The 10,236-nt window shown below is 37.7% G+C and overlaps 1 protein-coding gene across 4 annotated transcripts in view; it reads right to left on the bottom strand.

Annotated features, from left to right (window-relative positions):
* Positions 1–4,869: 4,869 nt before the first annotated feature.
* LOC114244115 (uncharacterized) overlaps positions 4,870–10,236 on the bottom strand; it is a 63,132-nt gene continuing 57,765 nt past the window's right edge. For all 4 annotated transcript variants that reach the window (XM_089737472.1, XM_089737471.1, XM_089737469.1 and 1 more), the window contains exon 20: positions 4,870–9,154. In XM_089737472.1, coding sequence (XP_089593598.1) covers positions 9,074–9,154 — 81 coding nt within the window. In that variant the 3' untranslated portion in view covers positions 4,870–9,073. The remainder of the gene's footprint in view (positions 9,155–10,236) is intronic.

The raw sequence follows: 10,236 nt of genomic DNA, 5'->3' as shown, positions 1-10,236 counted from the left end.
CGAAGCGCAAATACATATTTATTTCACGTCTTTACCAATCCGTCTAATCCATCAGTTCCATTAACCTCGGCACAAGACGCTTTCAGCTTTAAAACTAGGAGCAGGCTTAGGGAGTCTGGTAATCGTAATCGTCGAACTCGGCAAAGAGCTCGACTTGCTACCTAATCCATGCATTAGCCCGCCAAGTTTCTCGCCGGTTCTTTTTAGTGCGTCGCGATTCCGATCTGGTAGTAGATTCAGTCGCGAAGCAGCTGCCCTTGAGTTGTTAGGTCTACTCCAAAGGCGCTCGGGCAACTGTTAGCAAATCGCTCGTTCATCTGTCTTTGTGAAATTGGAAAAGCCCCCGGGCCACCAGTAAGACTTCATTCGTGAAGAAAAAATTTACCAAAAAAAAAAACATTTTGCATAACATTTCAGACTAATTACCGATGACCGATTGTGGGAACGAGACCCGGAATCCCGTGATCTTTTTGCGTTACATTGCGTGTCATCAAATCATCAAATTTTTATATTTTAACACACGATTTTTATTATCAGTTTCATCACGCATAACTGTCGCCATTTTTTTTTATTAAACGATACACCAGACATGTTTTGTCATTAAATTATTATGCGGTTCTATGATTAGCCCTTCCATCAGTCGTAGTTGAAATTTTGACACATGCTATATGGTCGCAACATCTCTAACACCTGATTCTCTTACCCATTTATTCACAACATCTTCAAAGCAAGTTAGACAATGACAGATTTGGGATTTCGTCCAAATTATCTAAATAAGTTTAATGTATTGTTACTGAAATCTTTCAGCGTTAATTAAGTTTAATGTATTGTTACTGAAATCTTTCAGCGTTAATTACAATGGATTTTGTGGGTGAAGATTGATCGATTTACTTTAGAATAGCTTTCCAGTCGCAGTATCACCTGTTTAAGCTACACTTCAATTCGCGTAGGAGTAGATAGTCCTCAACAATGGAATCCGGTTCTATGGTTTGTACGTAGCGGACAGATTAATTTTCGGTATTGTTACGCCGGTAAGAGTAACGCCATCCATCACTGAATAGTCGAACGAATATCGAAGGATCTAGTAGCATATAGAACACTCGAGAAGTACAACGCCATCTAATGTTAGATAGAGGAAGCACAATACTGGAGATGTGTGGAATATTCTCGATAATTCTAGGGATGTTGTATCGGCTATAAAAGCGTTGCAGAGATTGCACGATGTCAGTCAATAATCGGAACTACTTGAAGCGAAACAGCGAACGGATCACCTGAAGCGAGGCGGAAGAAACGAATCGAGAATTTTAAAGTGTTTGTGAACTGTTTTAAGTGTTCTAAGTGTTGAATACCGTTTTTAGTTGTACTTTGGTGTAATTTTATTTATCTCGAACCCCAACGCGTAACAGTATTATTAATAATATTATTTCTTTTGTCAGTATTTAACCAAATCAATAGAGTACTTAACACATCCGCATGTGGGGCGGTCCACGGCGAGGACAGATCGACGTGCCGCGAAGTTCGCCAGAAGATCCTGAAATCCCACAGACGACCTCTCGACCTCACGACCCTCTGCATTGAGGATCCACGACGCAAAGAGGAATATTATTCACATTGGGACAACTTGTGGTCGTCGTGGCCTAACGGATAAGACGTCCGGTGCATTCGTGTTCAACACGATGCACCGGTGTTCGAATCCCGCAGGCGGGTACCAATTTTTCTAATGAAATACGTACTCAACAAATGTTCACGATTGACTTCCACGGTGAAGGAATAACATCGTGTAATAAAAATGAAACCCGCAAAATTATAATTTGCGTAATTACTGGTGGTAGGACCTCTTGTGAGTCCGCACGGGTAGGTACCACCGCCCCGCCTATTTCTGCCGTGAAGCAGTAATGCGTTTCGGTTTGAAGGGTGGGGCAGCCGTTGTGACTATACTGAGACCTTAGAACTATATCTCAAGGTGTGTGGCGCATTTACGTTGTAGATGTCTATGGGCTCCAGTAACCACTTAACATCAGGTGGGCTGTGAGCTCGTCCACACAGCTAAGCAATAAAAAAAAAAAAAAACTAATACAGGAAAAGTCAGTTCCGAAATTCTTGCCAAATCATGTTTGAACAAAACAAAACCTATTAATATCATTAAAATGTACACAAAATTCAGTATCACCAACGGACAAACAAACAGACGAACAGAAATTAATTCTAAAACCATCTGGCCTGTGTGTTCTATTGCCCTACTTTAGGTACCTAATTATACGATTTTTATTACTTTTTTCAATATACAGACACACGACAAATTCTGTTTCCTTTTAGCATCGAAATATTTAGTAATCAATTTTTCGTGAACCGAATTTAAGTATATTAATAATTTGCGCGTTACAATGTGAACTCGGCTTTAACTTAAGAATGTTTTGCGTTAAGGTTGTGGACCGGTTTGAGCGATACAACGTCGAGTCTGATCAGACGCTTAACTTGCAGAGTACTTAAACGATTCCGCTTGTATTTAAATATAACAGATTTTTCAATAGTCGCATCCTTTTTCTTCTTCTTTCTTGCTTTTTCCAGTTCTACTGCCAGGGTTCGTTCTCCTGCTTAAACTCCTCAACTGTGCCTGGTCTTCGCCATCCGTGAGGTGATCCTCCATATCCGCCTTTACACCACATCTAACCAGCGTTTCTTGAGGCTACCGCTGGATCTGGGACCTGGTACATAAAGGTCTATATATTTCGGACGTAGTCTGGGTGCCTTACAAAGAATTCATCGTTTATACTGACTTAAGTTTACAAGTATTTTGACGCCTAAATCTTGTTTAATCAGTTTTCGTTTTTTTTTTTTTATTTTTTTTTTTTTTTTATTGCCATTGTAGGCAGACGGGCATACGGTCCACCTGATGGTGAGTGGTTACCGTCGCCCATGGACTTCAGCAATGCCAGGGGCAGAGCCAAGCCACTGCCTACTGGAGTACAGATTTTGAAATTATTTTTTTTATTAGTTTTTCATCAAAAGTAAATGGAATTGCAAGCGAATGTCACTTGTTTTGCCTTTTAAATTCGGTACGTTCCATAGCATATCGAGGGATGACGATTTTATTAATTTATTGCGTAGATGGGTTGACGAGCTCACAGCCCAGCTAATGTTGAGTGATTACCGGAACCCATAGACATCGATAACGTAAATGCGCCGGCCACTTTGAAATATAAGTTCTAAGGTTTCAGTATAGTTATAGCGGCTGCTCCACCCTTCAAACCGAAATGCATTACTGCTTCACGGCAGAAACAGGCAGCGCGGTGGTACCTACCCGTGCGGACTCAGAAGACGTCCTACCACCAGTAATTACGCAAACTATAATTTCGCGGGTTTCATTTTTATTACACGATGTTATTTCCTTTACCGTGGAAGTCAATCGTGAACATTTGTTGAGTACGTATTTCATTAGAAAAATCGGTACCGCGAATACAACGATACGACGATACAACGATGCGAATGAGTAGGTATATCAGAGGCAGTGTGAAAGTGGCCCCGGTAAGCAACAAATTAAGGAGCGGACGGTTAGCGTAGTATGCACATGTGATGCGTAGAGAGAAGATGCATGTGACTAGGAGATGTATGGAAATGGTAGTGCAAGGTAGAGGGAGAAGAGGTCGACCAAAGAAGACATGGATGGAGTGTGTGAATGACGATATGAGAGAGAAAGGAGTGAGTGTTGAGATGACGGCTGATAGAAGAGAATGGAAGAGAAAAATTAGCTGTGCCGACCCCACCTAGTGGGATAAGGTGGAGAAAAAGATGAAGAAGAATACAACGATACGACATTTCACTAATAATTTAGGCGACATTTCACTAATACATTTATCTTTGTAATTAAAGGTCCGTTTTATTTGGTTATAAACGCTAATCTCCGAGGAAGAAATTGAAATACGTCTAGAAACGTCTGTAATCGACGTGAAATAGGAAAATGATGGAAAACCGCAGACGTAATAACGAAAGACGGAAGTTTCGAAATACAATTCTAATGCGATTTCGTGTCGTGATCATAGTTGTGTGCACGCAAAAACGTACCTTGAAATTGCGTAACAAAAGTCGTTTTTTACGTAACAACAACTGTTATTAGCTATAATAATACGTTTGTTTATTCATTCTTTTTTTTATTGTTTACACACAAACTTGTAACAGACGCGATTGGTGTTAAGTAGTTACAAAAGTCCATGGACATCAGAACGCGAGTGGTGACCTTGAGACATGAGATTTATGTCTCAATTGTTTTGTGTAACGAATGTACTATTAAAACAAAGTGTTTTATTTATTTATTGCCTAAGCAGGTAGACCATCATACGGCCCACCTGATGGTAAGTGGTTACCGTTGCTTATGGACGTCAGCAATGCCAGGGGCAGAGCCAAGCCGCTGCTTACCGCTTTATACTCTCCACAAGCCTCGTTTGAAGAAAGACATGTCATAGCGCTCGGGAAACAACGTGGAGGGGAGCTCGTTCCATAGCCGGATGGTAAGTGGCAAAAATGATCTCTGGAAACGCACTGCGGATGTACAATATACGAGTCGTCTATTATCAAAGGTGGCAATCTGTGCATTTGGACAAAAAAAAATTATTGATATGTCAATACAGATTGATTTGAATATAATCGTCTCCTTCAAAGAATACGGTTCAAAACCTGCATTAAATAAAGTATTAACTTAACCTGTTATTTATTAAAGATGTCGTTCCGAAGAGTTTTGTCACTGCCAATGGAATACAAAGTCAATAATTCGTTTTTCTGATTTACCAATAATTGTCCAAAAGTCACATTGCCGGCTTTGATAATAGTCGACTCATACATAACGGGAATTCGGGAATGAAATAAATACAAAAATGAAACATCTACATTATTAATTTAATTACAACTTACACAATACAAAGTGGACACGTAATATTACGGATATCTTAAAACTATATTCAATAAACGATAGTATTTAATTTAATCATAATAAATAAAAACAAAATTTATATAAAAATAAAACATTATTGGACATTTTATCGTTCCCATGGCAAATGTTTGCGAATGGATTTACATAATCATTTCAAGAGCTTTAATAATAGATATATAAGTTTGATATCTTGCGACATATATGAAGGCGTCAGCGCAAAAGTGGCCTAACTCACAATTTTTTATATTCAAGCTTATATGAGGCGGTCAGCGCAAAAGTGGCCTAGCCAACAAATTTTCATATTCGGATTTATATACTGCTATTTATTCAAAAGATAAGAAGTTTTGATGCAAAACCGGCCTATCCATATTTTCATCCATAGATAACAAATGCCTTTGTAAACATTATTTTTGCGGGTATTGTTTTTGCCTACGAAGCAGTGTAAAATTAATATGAAATCTCATGATCTCTATATTAACTATGGTAAGCTTAGGCTACCTTTACGCTGACGGCCTCATTTGTATGTTAGAATTGATTTAAAATATAATACATTTTGATACAAAACCGGCCTATCCATAGTTTCACCCACAGATAACAGATGGCTTTGTAAACATTATTTTTGCGCGTATTGTTTTTTTGCCTACTCAAATTTAAATTCATGAAATTCAAATTTAATTACCTCCATACTAACTATGATAAGCGTAGGCCACTTTTGCGCTGACGGCCTCATGTGTACTCAGATGCATTGTCTATCACTTCCATGATTTTCTTGTCCGGGCGTAGCTGGTATATTCCCTTAAGCTACCAACGAATAGGTAGGAAAATAATGATTTTTCTATAGACAGTGGACCTTATTATTATCAATCGATATCTATTTATTTTTAGCGCTTTCAAGCCAAAGCTTTTCACGCGCGTACATAACCAAAACACAATTAAATATAAATAATTTATTTTCAGAACATTCTTATTACTGATGATTTTGTCGTACCGATATTAAAAATTGAGTTTTTTTTTTACCATAAACGTTTGCTACCAATAATTATAGTGTTAATTAATTAATTAAAGAAAAAACGTGTATAATACATTTCTAAGCAAATAATCAAACAGTATTAATAAAATTTATTTGTTAAATAAATATTGACTTTTCAAATTTCAATGCATAATTTAAGTTATTCATAATAATAGTTTATAATATGTATGTTGAAAGCGTATTAAAAATATAAATGTCTCGACACATAGATATTTTTAATAAAAATAAAATCTAAAAAAAAACTATTTTTTCAATATTGTGATGAAATCTATTAATTTAATTTTAATACTAATTATAACAAACCCACCAACTTTTTTTTTGTAAATCTACTTTTTTATGGCAAGAGATACTAAATATTTGAACAATAATTACCTAGCTTTAATTACATAAGCAAAATTTATTTTACATATAATATAATATATACTATACATCCACGTACTACAAATTATGTATACTATATATTATATAATAATAAATATTAAATACTCTAGGAAATATCAGAGGGAATCGATGTTGTGTATTTTATTTAAATTTAAGGAGTGGGTCACAGTATGGAGTGATAATTGTAAATAGACATGCTTTAACAAAAACCGACTTCAAATAGAAAAAAAAAGATATTCCAAAACAAATTAATATACACTAAAAACAATAATCATCGAAATCGGTTGGCGTGATATTGAGTTATTCATCTATTTGTTGCGCACGTATTTAATGCAAAATTAAGACATGTAAAATGAAATGTAGAATAAATACCCTTCGGGAATGTTCGCGTTACAACACTTTTCAAATCGCATTGAGGGTAGTTCTATACGACCTAATGAACCGCCATTTTGGTACGAGAGAGACGGCAAGATATACCCACTCCTTCTTATGGTCCTTTTAAAGTTATCTTTCTATGTGTTATCCTCGTGTTCTTGCTTACAATTAATTAAGTACAACAACTGGAATGTTTATAAAGACTTTTAAAATAATACATTAAAAAAAATATAGATTTACATTTTCTCTCTAAAAGTAATCTTATTTAAAAAAAACAATTAACGAAGGTCACGAATGATAATTATTTATCACTGAGTATTTCTGTTTTTTTTTAATCAATTCGTGTAAATAAAATTATATTTTTAAAATTAATACTTTTAAACATAAATTTAACGAAAGAAAATGAGAGCTGCATTTTTTGTAAATATATTAAAATATACATAAAAATAACTGGGGAATGTATTACGTACCTATACTAAATTTAGAATTAATTATTAAAACTTATAAAATTCAAAAGATTACGACTCCCGCAAAAGAAGGCAATCGCTCGAAATTAACTTCGCACGACTTCTGCCCGCTTCGTGTCAAACTTCTCCTCACTTCGCCGAAATTTGACTGAGTTCGGAAGACTCCGTCTTATCATAACGTATCGAGTTACTTAATGTATATCTAAATCAGATCTTCAGAAAGGAGATTATCTTTTGCCTAATACTTCTACAGCTTACAAACGAGATGGACTGGAAAATATAATAAAAAAAAAACTGCCCTAATACTTAACATTCAATACTTGGTTCATTACTAGATTCAAACCGTCCATAAATTTTACGAGACGATTTAGCAGCCAATTACCTCAGTGAACAAGATAAGAAAAAGAAAAATTAACGGTGATTATATTATTTAATTTGTTTTGTTTTTTTTTTAGATTTAAATAATCTAATATATATGTACTGGGAACTGAATTTCATGGAGAATGCCACTCCTTATTGGCGACGAGATCTTTAAACGTGTTATAGATATTTCATCATTAGATATTTGAGTATTTTCATCAAAGTATCTACCGGTCTCGTCGAACCCGTCGCTTGTGACGAAGGACTCGACGAGTAAATTAACCCTCAGACACAGCCCACTGAGTTTCTCGCCGGATCTTCTCAGTGGGTCGCGTTTCCGATCCGGTGGTAGATTCAGCGAAGCACTGCTGTTGCTAGGGCCAGGGTTAGCAACTTCGCCAGGTTTGAGCCCCGTGAGCTCAACTACTTGTCCGGTAACGCTGACATAGCCTCTCAAGGCTATCAGCATAGGTAGGAAAAGAAAACACAAAAAAAAGGTATCTATGTGGTTTCTTCATCATCAGTCTGCAGACCTTCCCAAGGCTCACCATAATGAGCGATCCCCCACACCTACATTCCGGCAGTCCTACCGACGTCACGTCATTTCAGTCGCCATCTCTTCTAATATCCTCATTCCCGATTCAATCTCACAGGGTACCTCCAAGCATAGCCCTCTCTAATGCTCTTTGGGTGACCTTGATACTTCTGACGCAATAAGCACTGATCAAAGACTTTCATAGTAAAAGCTTGTCACGTATTGACAGTATACTAAATCCGGTTTGATCGTCAAATGTCAACTCCGATATCTAGCGTCAATTTATAAACGGGCTGCACGCATCAGTTCCCTGTGCCGAAACGGGGATGAACCGTCGGGGTATATATAGTAGGCTTTAAGTTGAAATCAATGATTGCTTTATATAGAAAAAGCTGTGCTGAAAAACTGAGACTTAGAACTCGTGTCTCAAGCAGCGTGCCGGTATTTACGTTGTTGATGTCCATGGACTTTAGTGACCAAATAATAATAAGCGCGTCCAAGTAATTTAGCAATTAAAAAACATACGAATATTCGGTGTTCACTCCAGACCGCTTCAAATTTTATGTGTACGTACGTATTTCATTTTTTTTTTTCTTAAAATATTAACTCGGTAAAGCTAATACAGATAACAAACATTTTAAATAAAATACAGTCGAATTTCGAAGAACCTCCTCATTTTTTAGATGTCGGTTAAAAAAAGAACCGAGCTTCTCTCTGTTAGTTTCGTGTCTCTTCTGATCATTCTGCGTATTTCAACGTCATTAAAGTTGAAAGTGTTCGGTGAGCCCGCAATGTACATTGACGGTAATCGACGGCCCGACTCCCTCGAGGCCAATGACCCCGATCACCAGATCATTTTTTATTTGTGATACATTGCGCGGGTAAATTTTGTACGTTACAATTCGCTAACGGCACTGCATGTATTCTTATATATTCCGATTGAAGTTCGACATTTCATCCAAACGTTGCCTGTTGATTCACTATTAGACTATGGTAATTGTTTAACTACCGCAGTCGCTGTACATGCGAATGTTGAATTCGACGAAGGGCATCTTGTGGTCTTGATGCGGCCCGCACAGATCCTGGAGGAAGAACGAGGAGCCGGTTAGACTTGTCCGTGGTCGCTTCGGTCATGGATTCTTAGCACGGTAACTGCGAGTGCGAGGGACTTTCGGCCAGCGCGTATGAGGTATAACTGATAGACCTCGCAAATTACCCTTATTACTAGTGGTAGGACCTCTTGTGAGTCCGCACGGGTAGGTGCCACTACCCCGCCTATTTCTGCCGTGAAGCAGTAACGCGTTTCGGTTTGAAGGGTGGGGCAGCCGTTGTAACTATACTTAAGACCTTAGAACTTATATCTCAAGGTGAGTGGCGCATTTATGTTGTAGATGTCTATGGGCTCCAGTAACCACTTAAAACCAGGTGGGCTATGAGCTCTTCCACCCATCTAGCAATATTTTATTTATTGAATATGACCCCATCGAAATGTGGGCATAGTCGCTTCTCATATAGGACATGAGAAGCGCATGAGACATTTTAAACAGTCACTTTTAAAAAATATTTTAAGCGCACACAACTTGTTAAGGCCCTTGACGAGGCTTGGGAAGGATACTCCGCAGGTAGGAAACGGGGTGCTGGAGCACTTACTGATTGAATGGGCAGTATCCTGCTCGGCTTAAAAGGACAATGATAAAGAATAGAGTAGACCGGGGCAGAGTTCATCCATAGTGCGTCTCAAAGAGATCTGAGAAATGCCATGTACCATCTGGTTCTGGAAAGAGCCTCCCTCATTGCATGTCCTTCTTCAAACGAGGCTTGTGAAGAGTACTAAAAGCAGTAGGTAGCGGCTTAACTATCCCTCTGGCATTGCTGATGTCCATAAGCAACGGTGATTACTGACCATAAGCTGTATCGTATGCTTGTCTACAATAGCAATAAAAAACCCAATTATCCTGCCATTGGGTTTTGGTGATATTTATTATTAATATTGCGCGTAATTCATTTCGACATCGCCCCAGGGTTTAAAACGACAACAACTTTAACATTAAAACTTACATATATTACGCTAATGAGATGTCTCTCTCTCTCACTGTCTATCTCTCTCTCGCTCTCTATCTCTCTCTCGCTGTCTATCTCTCTCTCTCTATCTCTATCTCTAGCT

Source organism: Bombyx mandarina, chromosome 23 (genome assembly GCF_030267445.1).
Source record: "Bombyx mandarina strain Sakado chromosome 23, ASM3026744v2".
Classification (NCBI taxonomy): Eukaryota; Metazoa; Arthropoda; class Insecta; order Lepidoptera; family Bombycidae; genus Bombyx; species Bombyx mandarina.
This window is presented reverse-complemented; position numbering and strand designations above follow the sequence as displayed.